The sequence below is a fragment of the Schistocerca gregaria genome, chromosome 11, assembly GCF_023897955.1.
Source record: "Schistocerca gregaria isolate iqSchGreg1 chromosome 11, iqSchGreg1.2, whole genome shotgun sequence".
Taxonomy (NCBI): domain Eukaryota; kingdom Metazoa; phylum Arthropoda; class Insecta; order Orthoptera; family Acrididae; genus Schistocerca; species Schistocerca gregaria.
The window spans coordinates 77,540,480-77,559,091 of record NC_064930.1 but is presented as its reverse complement, the minus strand read 5'-3'; the positions used below and the strand labels follow the sequence as shown (position 1 = coordinate 77,559,091).

The 18,612-nt window shown below is 44.4% G+C and overlaps 1 protein-coding gene across 1 annotated transcript in view; it reads left to right on the top strand.

The window, feature by feature from the left end:
- The window catches only part of LOC126295032 (plasma membrane calcium-transporting ATPase 2-like), a 606,942-nt gene that overhangs the window by 285,924 nt on the left and 302,406 nt on the right, over nt 1-18,612 (top strand). Inside the window, exons 10-11 of the mRNA XM_049987282.1 lie at nt 15,800-15,906; nt 15,976-16,111. Of these exons, the coding sequence (XP_049843239.1) occupies nt 15,800-15,906; nt 15,976-16,111 (243 nt within the window). The remainder of the gene's footprint in view (nt 1-15,799; nt 15,907-15,975; nt 16,112-18,612) is intronic.

Here is an 18,612-nt window from a genome sequence, read left to right as displayed (position 1 = left end):
TGAGGCTGCCATTTACCCTGTTGGTTGTAGCCCACTGACAACACAGGGATCGCTGTACTGATGCCTGCGCCATTAACTCCCCACGTATGCCAAGGAGTAGATGTGCATCCCCCTGGGACATCAGGACTCCCGTCAATGGCCATCCTGCCAGGTGGCCTTTGTTGTGGCTGGGTGGTGCCCGTGGGGAGTGACCTTGGTTGGAGTAGCTGGCATCAGGGTGGATGACACGCAATGAAACGTGGCACATCATCTCTTGCTGGTGGCCAACCACCAGCAGTCTCTAAGCATTCAAGGGCTCACTTCAAACCTAACATGTATGACCCCAAAATGTTCCCTTCCCTGGCCATACCATAGGAGGAACATAAGGCTATGAATGACAGCGATACATATTCTCCCCGGTATCTTGTCTGTACCATAGCTGATGGGGAATTCTTTGTATCTGTGAAGCCTCAGTTCTTTGTAGAGCATTTGTAGGACAAGTTTGGGGAGGTGGAGGGCTTGTCCAAAATGCGGTCCAGGTCAGTCTTGATGAAAACAGCATACTCTGCCCAGTCACAAGCCTTGCTTGCTTGTAAGAAGCTGGAGGATGTTTCAGTTACTATCACGCCCCATAAAACCTTAAATATAGTCTAGGGCATTATTTTCCACAGGGATCTTCTTTTACAGTCCGATGATGAGCTGCATGCCAACTTAGAGCGACGAGGTGTCCATTTTGTCCGGCGCGTCCACCAGGGTCCGAGGAATCATCAAGTTGCCACCGGTGCCTTCATCTTGGCCTTCGAGGGTGACACATTACCTGAGAAGGTCAAGGTGATAGTCTACCGCTGTGATGTAAAACCATATATCCCTCCCCTGATGCAATGCTTCAAGTGCTGGAAGTCCGGCCATATGTCTTCCCACTGTGCTTCCAGCCTCATATGTCGCGATTTTGGTCATCCATCCCATCCTGATACTCCATATGCCCTGCCTCCCATCTGTGTCAACTGCAGAGAGCACCATCCCACTTGCTCTCAGGACTATAAGATTCTACAGAAGGAAAGGAAAATAATGGAATACAAGACCCTGGACCAACTGACCTACACTGAGGCCAAGCAGAAATTTGAATGGCTTCATCCTGTGTGCTTGACGTCATCCTATGCTGCCACTGTTACTCTTGCTACAGTTACCTCAGCTGGACCACGTACAGTCAGCTCTCAGAGTTGAAGGACCACACCTGCCCCTTTATGATGGGGGGCACTTCCCTCCCTGTTGCTCCCACACCACCTACCTCGGGAGCAGCACCCCCTCAACCACCGGGGACGCCGATCCCCACTTCTGGCATCTGCTGAGGACCTAGATCTCACCAGACCTTCGGACACAATGGATGTCACTCGCACGGGTACTCAATCGGTGGCAGCAAGTGACCCAGCGGTGTAATCTGCCTCCCCAGTCACTTCACGCCTTTCTCAGCCATGGACAATGTCGTCCTCTAGTGGAACTACAGCGGTTTCTTCCACCATCTTGCTGAGCTCCAACAACTTCTCATCCTTTACCCTTTCGTCTCCATTGCTCTTCAAGAAACTTAGTTTCCTGCAATGCGCACCCCTGCCCTCTGTGGCTATTGGGGTTATTATAGGAACTGGGCAGCTTATGAAAAGGTCTCTGGTGGCGTCTGCATCTATGTCCTTCGCTCCCTTCATAGCGAGTCTGTCCCTCTACAAACACCTTTAGAGGCTGTCCCTGTTCGGGTGTGGATGCCACAGGCTGTTACTGTGTGCAGTCTGTATCTTCCACTGGATGGTGATGTCCCGCAGCATATCCTGGCTGCGCTGATTGCCCAATTGCCGCCACCTTCTCTGTTACAGGGCAACTTCAACGGCCATAACCCTGTGTGGGGTGGAACCGTGGCAACAGGTCAAGGCAGTACCATTGAGCATGTATTGGCACAGCTCGACCTCTTCCTTTTAAATGATGGTGCCTTCACACATTTCAGTGTGGCGCGTGGCATGTACTCAGCCATCGACCTTTCGATCTGCAGCCCTAGCCTCTTACCGTCTGTTCAATGGAGTATGCATTATGACTTGTGCGGTAGTGACCACTTTCCAATCTTTCTGTCACTGCCGCAGCGTCACTCTTCTGGGCGCTCTTGCAGATGGGCTACGAATAGGGCTGACTGGGACTTGCTCTCCTCCATTGCCGCTATTGAGCCTCTTTCCAATGATGCCCTTGATAATGTGGTTCACTCGGTCACCACCAGCATCGTCACTGCCATAGAATGTGCCACTCCCTGTTCTCCTGTGTCCCCTCGGCGGAGAACTGTGCCTTGGTGGTCGCCTGAGATTGCTGAGGTGATTAAAGATCACCAGCGGGTGCTCCAGTGTCCCTCATTAGAACACCTCATCGCCTTTAAATGACTCTGTGCGTGGGTCCGCCGCATCATTCGCCAACACAAGCAGGAGTGCTGGGAAAGGTATGTCTCCACTATTGGCCTCCATATCTCTCCATCGCATGTTTGGGCCAAGATTAGGCACCTCTGTGGCTATCGGACCCCTGTCAGCGTCCCTGCGATCTCACTGAATGGAGCAGTTTGTACTGACTCTGACATAATTGCAAACCACTTAGCAGAGCGTTTTGCTCTGAGTTCTGCTTCTGCAAATTGCCCACTGGCCTTCCAATCCCCGAAAGAGCGGTTGGAACGTCAGCGCCTTTTGTTTCACACACGCCACCTCGAATCCTACAATGTTCCGTTCAGTGAGTGGGAATTCCAAAGTGACCTAGCTGCTTGCCTTGATACGGCTCCCAGGCCAGATCCCATCCACTGTCAGATGATCAGACACCTCTCGATGGACTGCCAGCGACACCTCCTAGACCATTAAAACCATATCTGTGTCGAAGGTGAGTTCCCGTCACAATGGCGGGAAAGCATCGTAATCGCCATTTTGAAAACTGGCAAGAACCCATTGGAGGTGGACAGCTACTGCCCCATAGCCTCACCAATATTCTTTGCAAGTTGCTCGAATGCATGGTGAGCCGGCCGTTGATTTGGGTACTAGAGTCTCGGGGCCTTCTGGCTCCGTCGCAGGGTGGGTTTCATAAGGGCCGCTCTGCCGCCAATAATCTGGTGAGCCTGGAGTCTGCCATACGTACAGCCTTTGTATGCCATCAGCACCTTGTCGCTGTCTTTTATGACATGCGGAAGGCCTATGATATGACATGGTGACATCACATCCTCTCTATGCTTCATGGTTTTTATTTGCAATTAATGGGCTTGCTGCGGCGGTGGGAATGTCTGTCTCAGCTTCCTTGTATGCTGATGGCTTCTGCCTCTACTATAGCTCCATTGGCATTGCAGCTGCTGAGTGTCAGCTGCAGGGTGCTATCTGCAAGCCGCAGTCTTGGGCTGTACCACATGGTTTTCAGTTTTCGGCTGCCATGGCCTGTGTTATGCATTTCTGCCAGTGACGCACTGTTCGCCCTGAGCCATGACTTTATCTTGACAGCAAACCTCTTGCTGTGGTGAAGACATATCGGTTTTTGGGTGTGGGTTTTGATGCCCGGTTAACTTAGCTCCCTCATATTCGGCAGCTTAAACACATGTGTTGGCAGTATCTTAATCCTCTGCATTGCTTGAGCCACACGAGCTGGGAGCCTATCGGTCTACCCTCTTATGGCTCTATCAGGTGTTAATTCAGTCCTGTCTGGATTATGGTAGCCTGGCTTATGGTTCGGCATCCCCTTCTGCATTGTGGGTGCTGGAACCCATCCTTAACAGCGGAATCCGACTTGCCTCTGGAGCTTTCCGGACCAGCCCTGTGTACAGCATACTTGTGGAGGCAGGTGCTCTCCACTGCGGTTACGGCACCAACGTTTACTGGCCGCTTATGCTACACATGTTTGTAGCTTGCCTGGGCATCCCAACTATCACCTCCTGTTCCCTCAGTCTGTCGTCCATCTCCCAGAACGTCAGCCCCGGTCTGGTTGTATGATCGCAGTTTGCATCAGAGAGCTTCCGTCTGGGCTCGGGGTTTGCCCTCTTCCACCTCTTTTCCGGGCCTCTCTGCATACACCCCCATGGTGTGTGCCCCGCCCATGCCTTCGGCTCAAATTGGCACAGGACTCGAAGGACTCGGTCCTTCCTAAGGCTTTCTGCCGCCGCTTTCTTTCCATCCTTGCCACATAACAGGGCTCTGGCGTTGTCTACACTGAAGGTTTGGTGGTTGCTGGTCGTGTTGGTTATGCTCTCACTCTAGGGGACCATTACGAACAAAGACTCATTGCCGGCTGACTGCAGCGGGCTTCCTGGGCAATGAACATGTTGACATGCTGGCCAAATAGGCTGTCGGTGACCAAGCCTTATCAATTGGGCTTTCGGAGAGTGACCTCAGGGCAGTTTTGTGGCAGAATGTACTTAACACCTGGGGTGAAGAATGGTGCGCCCTGCCTTCACAAAACAAACTTCGGGCCATCAAGGAGGCTACCAGTGCGTGGCACTCCTCCTTACAGGTCTCTCGCAAGGAGTCTGTTGTCCTCTGCCGGCTGCGCATTGGGCACACTGGGATGACGCACAACCACTTATTGTGCCGTGAGGATCCACCTCTATGTTGCTGCGGATTCGTTTTGATGGTGGTCCCCTTTTAGCTGTGCTCAGGCAGACATTTGCCCTGCCTGATACACTCCCTGCTCTATTAACAGATGACACTGCCATGGCAGGCTTAGTTTTGCGTTTTATTTGGGCAGGGGCTTTTTGTCATTTTTTTTTGTTTTGCGTCTGGCCTTTGGCCTAAAATTTTAGACTGGGTTATTTTTTTAGTGTGTTTCTAGGTGTTTGGCTTTTCCTTTTTTTGTCTCTATGGTCGGCCAACCACTGTCACACACTGTGTGACTTTAATTCCTTTTGTCTGGTTTCTGTCTGTGTCTTTCTTGTCCTGTGTCGTCTGTTGTCATATCCATTGTTCATTTTTATTCTGTGTGGGTGTTTGAAGTTTTGGAAAAAGGGACTGATGACCGTAGCAGTCTGGTCCCTTCAATCCCACAAACCAACCAACCATTAGGATAAAGTCTTTACTTCATGTATACAGAATAGCAGGATCACAACCTGCTGGAAGAAAGCAAACATAATCTTACTACATAAGAAGGGAAGTATTTACAAGCTGAAGAACTACCACTCTATTAATTTACTTTCTGTTATATATTAAGTGTTCAGTAAACTCCTGATAAGTCACATTAAAATGGTAGTGGAGAATGCACAGCCCATAGAACAAGCTGGATTCCACAGTCGTTTCAGTACAAATGACCATATAAACACAATGCGTGAGGTAATTAGTCGAGCCAGTGCATATGAAATGCACAGCCCATAGAACAAGCTGGATTCCACAGTGGTTTCAGTACAAATGACCATATAAACACTATGCGTGAGGTAATTAGTCGAGCCAGTGCATATGAAATGCCACTATGCATAACATTCATTGACTTCGAAAAAGCCATTGATTCTGTCAGCCACATTTCAGTCATTGGAGCACTGGCCGAGCAAGGAGTGGAAACAAAATATATAAACATATTGTCCAACATTTATGACACGTCTGTGGCATCTATCAACATAGGAAAAAACAGGTTTGGAGGAAAGCTGACACAGTCCCTCAGCCTCTCTCCCAATCCGAAACCTCCGTCCTATCCAAAGACCTCACCTTCAGCCCTACTCCCAGATTCAACCAAACAGCCCTCGTCAAAGATTTACTGTCCTTCACTCATAGTATCTGCTGGAAATATCACTTTGCCATGAAGAAAAATACTCCTACTCCTAATGATCCAACTCCCCAAGACACTATCTAAATTGAATCCTGCCTGGAACAGTTCCATCCTACATCACAGCGGGACCCTCCGCCTCTTCCTCAAAATCACCCTCTCCAAACCTTACAGCAATTTATCACTTCCAGCCTTGCCTCTCAATCTTTCTTGAAAAACCTTAATCCTACTTCCAACATCACCACAGCTGAAGCCCAGGCTATTCGTGATCTGAAGGTTGACCAATCCATCGTCGTTCTTCTGGCTGACAAGAGTTCCACGGCTGTGGTACTTGATTGTCGGGAGTATGTGGCTGAGGGACTGCATCAGCTTTCAGACAACACTACATACAAAGTTTGCCAAGGTAATCCCATTCCTGATGTCCAGGTGGAGCTTCAACGTATCCTCAGAACCTTAGGCCCCCTACAAAACCTTTCACCTGACTCAATCAACCCCCTGACCCCACCAACACCCCGCACCCCTACCTTCTACCTACTTCCTAAAATTCACAAACCCAAACATCCTGACCGCCCCATTGTAGCTGGTAGCTGGATACCAAGCCCCCACAAAACATATATCTGCCTACGTAGATCAACACCTTCAACCCATTACATGCAGTCTCCCATCCTTCATCAAATACACCAACCATTTTCTCGAATGCCTGGAATCCTTACCCAGTCTGTTTCCCCCGGAAACCATCCTTGTAACCATTGATGCCACTTCCCTATACACAAATATCCTGCACGTCCAGGGCCTTGCTGCAATGGAGCATTTCCTTTCACGCCGATCACCTGCTACCCAACCTAAAACCACTTTTCTCATTACCTTAGCTAGCTTCATCCTAATCCACAACTTCTTCACTTTTGAAGGCTAGACATACCAACAATTAAAGGGAACAGCCATGGGTATCAGGATGGCCCCGTAGTATGCCGACCTATTTATGGGTCATTTAGAGGAAGCCTTCTTGTTTCCCAAAGCCTGCCAATCCAAAGTTTGGTACAGATTTATTGATGACACCTTCATGATCTGGACTTACAGTGAAGAGCAACTCCAGAATTTCCTCTCCAACCTCAACTGCTTTGGTTCCATCAGATACACCTGGTCCTACTCCAAATCCCATGCCACTTTCCTCGATGTTGACCTCCATCCGTCCAATGGCCAGCTTCACAAATCCGTCCACATCAAACCCACCAACAAGCAACAGTACCTCCATTAGGACAGCTGCCATCCATTCCATATCAAACGGTCCCTTCCCTACAGCTTAGGTGTTCATGGCAAACGAATTTGCTCCAGCCCTGAATCTCTTAACCATTACACTAACAACCTCAAAACAGTTTTCGCATCCCGCAACTACCCTCCCGACCTGGTACCGAAGCAAATAACCAGAGCCACTTCCTCATCCCCTCAAACCCAGAACCTCTCACAGAAGAACCCCAAAAGTGCCCCACTTGTGACAGGATACTTTCCAGGACTGGATCAGACTCTGAATGTCGCTCTCCAGCAGGGATACGACTTCCTCAAATCCTGCCCTGCAATAAGCTCTATCCTTCATTAAATCCTCCCCACTCCACTAAGAGTGTCTTTCTGCCATCCACCTAACCTTCATAACCTCCTGGTTCATCCCTATGAAGTCCCCAAACCACCTTCCCTGTCCTCTGGCTCCTACCCATGTAACTTTCCCTGGTGTAAAACCTGTCCCATGTACCCTCCCACCACCAGCTACTCCAGTCCTGTAACCCGGAAGCTGTACATGATCAAAGGCAGAGCCATGTATGAAAGCACCCACGTGATTTACCAACTGACCTGCCTACACTGTGACGCTTTCTATGTGGGAATGACCAGCAACAAACTGTCCATTCGCATGAACGGACACAGGCAGACAGTGTTTGTTGGTAATGAGGATCACCCTGTGGTTAACATGCCTCAGTGCACAGCCAGTGCACCTTGGCACAGTGTTACACCATCAGTGTTATCTGGATACTTCCCACTGACACCAACCTATCAGAACTCCGGAGATGGGAACTTGCCCTTCAATATATTCTCTCTTCTTGTTACCCACCAGGCCCCAACCTCTGCTAATTTCAAGTTGCTGCCCCTTGTACATCACCCGTCATTGAACAACGTCTTTGCCTCTGTACTTTCGTCTCGACTGACATCTCTGCTGAACCTCTTTGCATTTGCATATGTCTGCCTGGGTCTGTATGTGTTCAGATGGATATGTGTGTGTGTGTGTGTGTGTGTGTGTGTGCAAGTGTATACCTGTCCTTTTTTTCCCTCGAAGGTAAGTCTTTCCGCTGGCGGAATGACTCCTTACCCTCTCCCTTAAAACCCACAGCCTTTCGTCTTTCCCTCTCCTTCCCTTTTTCCTGATGAAGCAACCTTGCGTTGCGAAAGGTGGAAATTTGCGTGTGTGTGTGTGTGTGTGTGTGTGTGTGTGTGTGTGTGTGTGTGTGTGTGTGTGTGTGTGTTTTATTGTGCCTATCTACCAGCGCTTTCCCACTTGATAAGTCACAGCATCTTTGTTATATATTTATATATACAGGGTGGTCCATTGATCATGACCAGGCCAAATATCTCACAAAATAAGCGTCAAACAAAAAAACTACAAAGAACGAAACTTGTCTAGCTTGAAGGGGGAAACCAGATGGCGCTATGGTTGGCCCGCTAGATGGCGCTGCCATAGATCAAACGGATATCAGTTGCATTTTTTTAAACAGGAAGCCCAATTTTTAGTACATATTCTTGTAGTACGTAAAGAAATATGAATCTTTTAGTTGGACCACTTTTTACACTTTGTGATAGATGTCGCTGTAATAGTCACAAACATATGGCTCACAATTTTAGATGAACAGTTGGTAACAATTAGGTGTTTTACATTAAAATACTGAACATAGGTACGTTTGAACATTTTATTTCTGTTGTTCTGATGTGATACATGTACCTTTGTGAAATTATCATTTCTGAGAATCCATGCTGTTACAGCATGATTATCTGTAAATACCACATTAATGCAATAAATGCTCAAAATGATGTCCAGCAACCTCATTGCATTTGGCAATACATGTTACAAAATTCTTCTCAACAGCAAGTAGTTTGCCTTCCGTAATGTTCGCACATGCATTGATATGCGCTTACACATATTGTCAGGCGTTGTAGGTGGATCACTATAGCAAATATCGTTCAACTTTCCCCACAGAAAGAAATTCTGGGACATCAGATCTGGTGAATATGCAGACCATGACCAATCCACCTGTCATGAAATATGCTACTCAATACCACTTCAACAGCACGCGAGCTACGTCCCAGACATCCATCATGTTGGAAGTACATCGCCATTCTGTCATGCAGTGAAACATCTTGTAGTAACATAGGTAGAACAATTACATACGAAATCAGCATACACTGCACCATTTAGATTGCCATTGATAAAATGGGGGGCAATTATCCTTCCTCCCATAGTGCCGCACCATACATTAACCCGCTAAGATCACTGATGTTCCACTTGTCGCAGCCATCGTCGATTTTCTGTTGCCCAATAGTGCACATTATGCCAGTTTACCTTACCGCTGTTGGTGAATGATGCTTCATCACTAAATAGAACGTATGCGAAAAAATCTGTCATCGTCTCATAATTTCTCTTGTGCCCTGTGGCAGAACTGTATATGATGTTGAAAGTCACCACCATGTAATTCCTGGTGCATGGAAATATGGTACAGGTGCAATCGATGTTGATGTAGCATTCTCAACACCGACGTTTTTGAGATTCCCGATCCTCATGCAATTTGCCTGCTACTGATGTGCAGATTAGCTGCAAGAGCAGCTAAAACACCTATTTGGGCATCATCATTTGTTGCAGGTCGTGGTTGGCATTTCAAATGTGGCTGAACACTTCCTGTTTTCTTAAATAACATAACTATCGAGCGAATGGTCCAGACACTTGGATGATGTCATCCAGTATGCCGTTGGGCATTTTGGTTACAATAGCCATACATCAACGTGATATCGACCTTTTCCGCAATTGGTAAACGGTCCATTTTATCATGGGTAATGTATCACAAAGCAAATACCGTCCACACTGGTGGAATGTTACGTGATACCATGTATTTTTACGTTTGTAACTATTACAGCGCCATCTATCACAAGGCAAAAAAAGTGGTCTAACTAAAACTTTCATATTTCTTTATGTACTACATTAAAATTTAATAAAAAATGGGGGCTCCTATTTAGAAAAATGCAATTGATATCTGTTTGACCTATGGCAGCACCATCTAGCAGGCCAACCATAGCGCCATCTGGTTTTCCCTTTCAAGCTAGACGAATTTCGCTCTTTGTAGTTTTTCCATTTGATGCTTATTTCGTGAGATATTTGGCCTGGTCACGATCAATGGACCACCCTGTATATATATACTTGTGCAACTATCTTGTGCCGAGTGGCAGACTACTATAGGCTCAGCTGTCACAGTGTAAGTGCACAGGTGTATGTGTGTGTGTTTGTGTGTGTGTGTGTGTGTGTGAAATATTTACATTCTGCCAGAACTTTCCTCCCATATTTGCTATAGAGAGTGAAGTATTTGGAACAGTGAAAAGAAGGAAGAAGGAATGTAGTGCTGTGGTCTTCTAATATGATGATAAAAGAAAGAGATGTATGTGAGGGATGAGATGTAAGAATGAAACTACAGCCTGTACTTTGGAAATCAAGCTGCAAGCAATTGGGAAGAACACAAAATTACTTAGAAATCATATAAAATGCATCAAGGTTATGAGAACAGTTTTTATCATAGATAGAACACAACTTGCACACTATGTAAGTGTTGGCATGATGTATAACTTTCTGTATCCTCAATGAACCAACAAAATTGCCTAAGCCACTACAAGAAAGTGATCTCTCATCAAAATCAAACATCCAAAATGAGAATACTTAGAAGCATCCAATCAGATGAAACAACTGAAGATGCGACTGGAAAAAAGTCATTAAGTGGTATCATATTACATTATTTCACTTAATTATTAGACAAAAATCTATAAATTTTACACACACAGCTGATTTTTGCCTTGGTGGTTTTATTCAAGTTAGTGATACATGTGTATGACTCAGAAATATGTAATATCCAACCTGCACAAATTTCAGATACATAGGTTGTAAGTTACTCTCTTCTTGCATGACAGTGTGAAAGCCATGGATTTACGCAATTAGGTGGTTCTTTATTACTTGAGTTACCAAAAGCTTCTCACTCAGTGTAATTCTAATGATTGTGATATGGGACATTAAACAAAATTTGTGGCCAGATTGAGGATTTCTTAGTGGAGATTAAATTGGCAGTTAGCTCAAATGGAGAGCCATTGACAGATGTACTGTAACTTCACGAATGGTTCAGGGAAGCGATTTGGAACCTAATCTGCTCATGTTGTGTTAATGACCTTGCACTCAATAGTAACCAGACTTTTTGTAAATGAGGCAGTCGCTTATAATGGAGTACTGCCTGAAAAAGCTACAAAAGCATTCAAAATGCTACAAAAGCATTCAGTCAGAATTTCAAGAGCCTCCAAAAAAGTGCAATTATTGACAACTTGCTTAAAGTTCTCACAGTCAAAAATGTAAAATAGTGCAGTGCACAAAATGCAGAAACATAGTATCCAGGGACTAAAATATCAGCGAGTCACAACTGAATAGTCAACGCATACAAATAGTTGGGGGAAAAGATTTGTAGGGATACGAAATGAAATGATCACATAGACCCAGTCATAGGTCATAGTGAGTGGCAAACTGCTTCATTGGAACCTACGCAGACTGTCTTGAAAGGAGATTGCTTACAATACACTACATCTTAGAGGATTGCTCTGATGTGTGATACCTGTTATCAGATGGAACTAACAGAGTACCAAGAACAGTCACAAGGAAAGGCAACATAAATTTTCTCACGTTTGTTTTACATGTGGGATGGCATCACTGAAATGCTGAAAAGCCTGAACTGGTAGACACATGAAGATAGACATAGCCTGTAATTGGCTCATCCTGAGTTTCATCCGTGCTCACATGAACCACTAGTTATGAAGACACCATTTTGACATAGACAACAAGCTGTAGACGAGCATTGAAAATTGGTGGAAAGCACAAGCCTTCTATGATGAGGGTATTGAGAACTTGGTACAACACTACTACAACTGTCTAACTCGGAGTGGCAACTATATAGAAAAATAACTGCAAGCTTCAGCTAACTAATGCAAATAAAACATTTTTGATTTTCACAGTGGTTTCCATTTCATGATTGATTGGAACTTACTGTCCGAATAGCCCTCATATATTCATCTGCTGTGTATCCAGATCACCAGATCAAACATACATACATTTGTGTAATGACAAAATTGTCTGTTTCCTGTAGGAGGTGGGGTCACAGCTTTCATAGGCAACATCAGTATGTAGTTTGATGTTCCTGCACTCAGATGTAAGCTTGAATCCATCATAGCATATCAACGATGAAATCATCAAGCCAGCCTTAATCCAAATTGTCCCTCCCTTCATGGCGACTTTGTAACTAGAGCAGAGTACACATTTTTTGTCAATGCCCACCAACTCATCTCAACAATTCCAGACATGTTTGATAGGGTTTATGTCTGGAGGCCAGGCAGACCAATTCCTTATGGTGATCCAAGCATGCTGAAGGAACATGTTCATGAGAACAGCATAATGTGCCTGAGAGTTGTGATCCACCAAGATGAAAATGTCACGAAAATTTTGATGATGTGATCCCTCTGTTGATTGTAGAATTCTCAGTACTGTACCACAGAACAGTGAGTTTGCCCTCTATAACCCTGAGAGGGGCACAGTCACCCCATGTAATGCCACCCCAAAATATTACTCCATCACCACCTTGTTTCACATGTGGGACATGGTGTACAAGACAATCAACATTACCAGGTTGTCTCCATACACAATGCCTGTGATTATCAGGGTATGAAAAGGTCTGAATTCTTTCCATAAACAACACAATAATCCAATCCGGAGTCTTCCTTTTTGCATGATTTCTTGCCCATCTAACTGAGTTCTTGATATTGTGGTAAATGACGTGATGTTCACTGTGGTCCTTAGGAATGGATATTTGCATCGTGTAATCATCTCCTATAAGTCTGATGTGATACATGATGTCCTTTAGCCTCATCACACACCAAATTCAGTTCTGGTTTTCTAATCCCATAGTTACAGGTATCGACCATCCTTTGCATCCATTGAACATGGACGGCCTTTGTCATGTAAGTTCTCAACACCACATGTCAGTCAGTACTGATTCCATGATGTTCTCAGGGAGCCACAAAACTTTTATTTTGATATCATTATCAGTTACCAAGATCCAGATGTTCAGAGTTACTGTATTTACGCACGTAAATATGCACGTAACATACTGTCTGAGGTGTGAATGTAGTTTTAACTGATGTAGTTAACATATGCCAAGGGTTCTAGGGTCATCACAAGGACTCTGAGGTCGCCAAACTATGTTCTTAATCAGCAGTTTTTCACCAATAAAACTTTATAATGCAATCTTTGTATGATTGGCGCTTCACACCTATATAAATATGCCCAAAGTGGTACATCAGTGACAAAAAATGGGCTAAAAAGGATATTACTATGCCTTAAAAGAACTTTAAATGACTACCAAAAAATATGTATCCAGAAAAAATGTAGGACACACAATTTTGTGTTAATCTTATCTTATGCACACTTATCTGTTGTTTATATTTGTTAAAGTGTATTGACATACTGAAGTATATAAATAAACTGCAAAAACTGTACTGATCTGTAGAATTCATTTTATATAAGCAGCACACCCTGCTGTACCAAGGGAAAGGAGGGAACCAGTGGAAAATGCTCCTGCTGGAGCACAAAAAGGCAAATATGCTCATCTTAAAAAGATTCATATGGGAAACTGGACAACCAGCAGCCAAAAAACCTCATTCTGCTTTTCTCAACAATTTTATTTTTGTATGTGAACTTATTCATAGTGACAGTGGAAGAGAGAGAAGACAATGGCACTGGGAGAGAAGGAGTGGGAGGAGACAGTGATGATGGGGAAGAAAAAATGGCAGTGGACAAGAAAGGAGTGTGCGCACAAGAAAGAGAAAATATTGATGGGCAGTGAGTGACAGTAGGAGCAAAAGAGAAAGAGAGATGGGTGGAAGTAGAAGGACTCTGACGTTGCCATACTATGTATTTAATCAGCAGTTCTTCAACAATAAAACTTTATGATGCAATCTCCGTATGACGGGCACTTCACACCTATATAAATATGCACAAGAGTGAGAAGACTGTGGAAATGAAAAATACAGATGAGTGGAGACCATACGTAGCCTTTGGGGATCTGGTCGCCTCCCAGGCCAGTGAACCTTAACATTATAGGTGAGGTTGCATTGGTATAGGGGAAAAAATAGTCAGACCCCCTGATGTACCACTTTGGGCATATTTATATAGGTGTCAAGTGCTGATCATACAAATATTGCATCATAAAGTTTTATTGGTGAAAAACTGCTGATTAAAAACATAGTTTGGCGACCACAGAGTCCTTGTGATGACCCTAGAACCCTTGGTATGTGTTAACTACATCACTTAAAATTACATTTACACCTCAGACTGTATATTATGTGCATATTTTATGTGCATAAGTACAGTAACTCTGAACATCTGGATCTTGGTAACTGATAATAGTATCAAAATAAAAGTTTTGAGGCTCCCTGGGAACATCATGTTAAGAAGATATAATGTAAATTTGGATGATTTGGCATGAATAGAAGGTACAGAAGTGGCCTTCTGCACAACTAATGCTTTTTGTAAGCAAAAATCTTGTTTTTCCCAGTGGATCCTGTTAAGTGATACAGATTTTTGAAAACTGTGAAATGGTGTTTCTAGATGAATGCATAATTAATATTTGAGCCATTTTCTGTGGTTAGTTATTGAAACAATTGTGGCCCATGGTGTCAAAATGACTACAAACTGGTTTTTGTGGTTTTCTACAGGAGTATGATAACTCTGGATCTCAGTAAATATGAAAAAAGTTTCAAAGGTGCTTGAGAATATCATCTGTAGAACATTGGTAAAAATTATGATGATATGCAATGAATAGAAATAATAGAAGTTGTAATGCCCCCATTTGTACGTATGTACCCAAAAATCATGTTGTTTGGGGTTTTCTCAGGGATCACCCATTAACAAATGGTATTTCTGTAAGCCTCCTAAGGTCCACCCTAGACCACACACAATGCCAAAGAGCCAGGTGATTTGGTCAATTTGCCTGGGCTGAGGGAAGTGTGTAATTTTTAAATTTTGACACTGTACTGTAAGATACCTACAGTATACCCATTTTTCTGATAGGTGCATAAATGGTCACTAAGCCAAAGGTAATCCAAAACACTTAACCCGTATCTCCATGATCATAGAATGTGAGAGATGACCCCCAAAAATAGTGAATTTTTGGAACATATTGGTATCATGCACAGTAATCCATGGGACAATTTGCAATGTAGTTGATACTATCATTCTACACAGTACACCCTGCTGTAACTCTCTTTAGTGACACTGTTCTCATAATCCTTCCCCATGAAAATTATCCATGATTCTGCCTGCTGACCTCTCCAAGGACGGTCAAATCAGCTTTTTAGGAAAAAGCACATTCAGCAGATATGTGGCAGTCTCATTCATCTTCTTCCAAAATGAAACACACAATTTCAGTCTGCTGTCTGTGTCATCTTACGATCTTTCAGATTATAACTGGAAAGTTTTTTGGTAGTTAATTTGAGCTCTCATCAGTATAAATTATATGTTGACAAATACATGATTTTCATAGGTATATTAGTTACATTTTAAATCTCTGAAGTATTAGGTAATAACAGCAGCTGAATAGTACAAGAGGAAGAGCAGTGACTGTTCCCAACAAAGCTCCTTGTCTGCTAATGAATATAAAGTAATCTAAATATAATTTCCATAATTATTGATTTGAATAGATTGTCACTAGTTGTGATTTGTTGTTGGAGTCATTGTGCTACAAATTTTCAGAAAATGATGTATGACAACAACTTAGTGAGGCATCTAGATGCATGTGAAACAATGGGAAATGCAACTGCAATTTGCTCTGACAAAACTGGAACTCTCACCACCAACAGGTAAACAGTTATTTCATTCTGTGCTTGTAGATTGCATCAGAGTAGAATCTAATAAAAGTTTACTTTCAGGATGACTGTGGTGCAGTCATTTGCATGTTCAATACTTAGAACAAAGGTGCCACCATACTCAGATATTCCAGCGCCTGTTGGCAGTCTGATTGTTGAAGCTGTAGCAGTTAACACTGCCTACACATCGAGTGTGCTGGTAAGATCCATAAATATTCAAATCAGTTACATCTCTTTAGATGTCATGGTGCTGCAACTCCTGTGAAGAAGCTTTGAATCTAAATTGGCATTTAGGAAGGCAATTGTACTATCATGCGTATGGTCATTATCCTGTCTTGTATGTGTGTAGACTTTGTTCTGTTAACAACTTTGCTCACTGGAGCAATTTTATGCTGAACAATAATTTTTACACAGCACTTTTATATCTAAAGCATATGGTGTTTCGAAGGACAGTTTAACAACAGCAGCGATGTTTCGTGAGTGATGAATTTGTGAATTACAAAAGCAGCTCATCAGGTTGTCTAGTTTTGAGTTGGTAAACGAGAAGCAGCAAAATGTTGTCTTAAATGATAGACTTTTTACTTTGATTTCTTACTCCCAATTTTTTTATTATTTATTTTATTTTATTTTATTTTTTTCTTTCACATTCTATTAGATTTTCTGGCAATCTATACACCAACAACAGCTATTTTTCGTTAGAAAAGAAAAGGATGGTCAAAATGATATGTGGTCTCAGTTTGTAAACTGTGTGCATGCCTCTGTTCAGTAATCTTGACCAAACCAGTCCATATATGCCCTTGTAGGATTTGTGCTTAATAACAGGCTCTTCCTCAAAGGTAGCTGCAGCATTCACTCAGTGAAAATTAGAACAAAAATGAGCATTTGAATAACAGTGTTAATAATAGTACAGAAAAGTATACATTATTTTACAAGTCACATTTCCTATAATATTTCAGCCAAACTCAAAATGGTAAATGAATGAATGGCCAGTACTAAATTAGAAATACTGTAAGAGTGGGAGAATAAGAATCTGGCCTTGTCCTTAGAACAGATGGGTTGCTCTCCTCCTGGAATGTAATGGTATGCTTCTGGCTGTGCTTCTGAGTTGTTATTTCCATTTTATGCACGAAATTGTACTTGAGTCTTGTACACTCCTGGAAATTGAAATAAGAACACCGTGAATTCATTGTCCCAGGAAGGGGAAACTTTATTGACACATTCCTGGGGTCAGATACATCACATGATCACACTGACAGAACCACAGGCACATAGACACAGGCAACAGAGCATGCACAATGTCGGCACTAGTACAGTGTATATCCACCTTTCGCAGCAATGCAGGCTGCTATTCTCCTATGGAGACGGTCGTAGAGATGCTGGATGTAGTCCTGTGGAACGGCTTGCCATGCCATTTCCACCTGCCGCCTCAGTTGGACCAGCGTTTGTGCTGGACGTGCAGACCGCGTGAGACGACGCTTCATCCAGTCCCAAACATGCTCAATGGGGGACAGATCCGGAGATCTTGCTGGCCAGGGTAGTTGACTTACACCTTCTAGAGCACGTTGGGTGGCACGGGATACATGCGGACGTGCATTGTCCTGTTGGAACAGCAAGTTCCCTTGCCGGTCTAGGAATGGTAGAACGATGGGTTCGATGACGGTTTGGATGTACCGTGCACTATTCAGTGTCCCCTCGACGATCACCAGAGGTGTACGGCCAGTGTAGGAGATCGCTCCCCACACCATGATGCCGGGTGTTGGCCCTGTGTGCCTCGGTCATATGCAGTCCTGAGTGTGGCGCTCACCTTCACGGCGCCAAACACGCATACGACCATTATTGGCACCAAGGCAGAAGCGACTCTCATCGCTGAAGACGACACGTCTCCATTCGTCCCTCCATTCACGCCTGTCGTGACACCACTGGAGGCGGGCTGCACGATGTTGGGGCGTGAGCGGAAGACGGCCTAACGGTGTGCGGGACCGTAGCCCAGCTTCATGGAGACGGTTGTGAATGGTCCTCGCCGATACCCCAGGAGCAATAGTGTCCTGGGAAGTGGTGGTGCGGTCCCCTTCGGCACTGCGTAGGATCCTACGGCCTTGGCGTGCATCCGTGCGTCGCTGCGGTCCGGTCCCAGGTCGACGGGCATGTGCTCCTTCCGCCGACCACTGGCGACAACATCGATGTACTGTGGAGATCTCACACCCCACGTGTTGAGCAATTCGGCGGTACGTCCACCCGGCCTCCCGCATGCCCACTATACGCCCTCGCTCAAAGTCCGTCAACTGCACATACGGTTCACGTCCACGCTGTCGCTGTATGCTACCAGTGTTAAAGACTGCGATGGAGCTCCATATGCCATGGCAAACTGGCTGACACTGACGGCGGTGGTGCACAAATGCTGCGCAGCTAGAGCCATTTGACGGCCAACACCGCGGTTCCTGGTGTGTCCGCTGTGCCGTGCGTGTGATCATTGCTTGTACAGCCCTCTCGCAGTATCCAGAGCAAGTGTGGTGGGTCTGACACACCGGTGTCAATGTGTTCTTTTTTCCATTTCCAGGAGTGTATATTCACAACCTGCGATATAGTCGCATTTGAAGTAGTGATCCAGAAAGTGTAGAATAGATTTATTTTATTTCTGTATGTGATCACAAAACTTTTTGGCCCTTAGGCTGCTAGTTTCAAAGAGTGACAACCATCTTC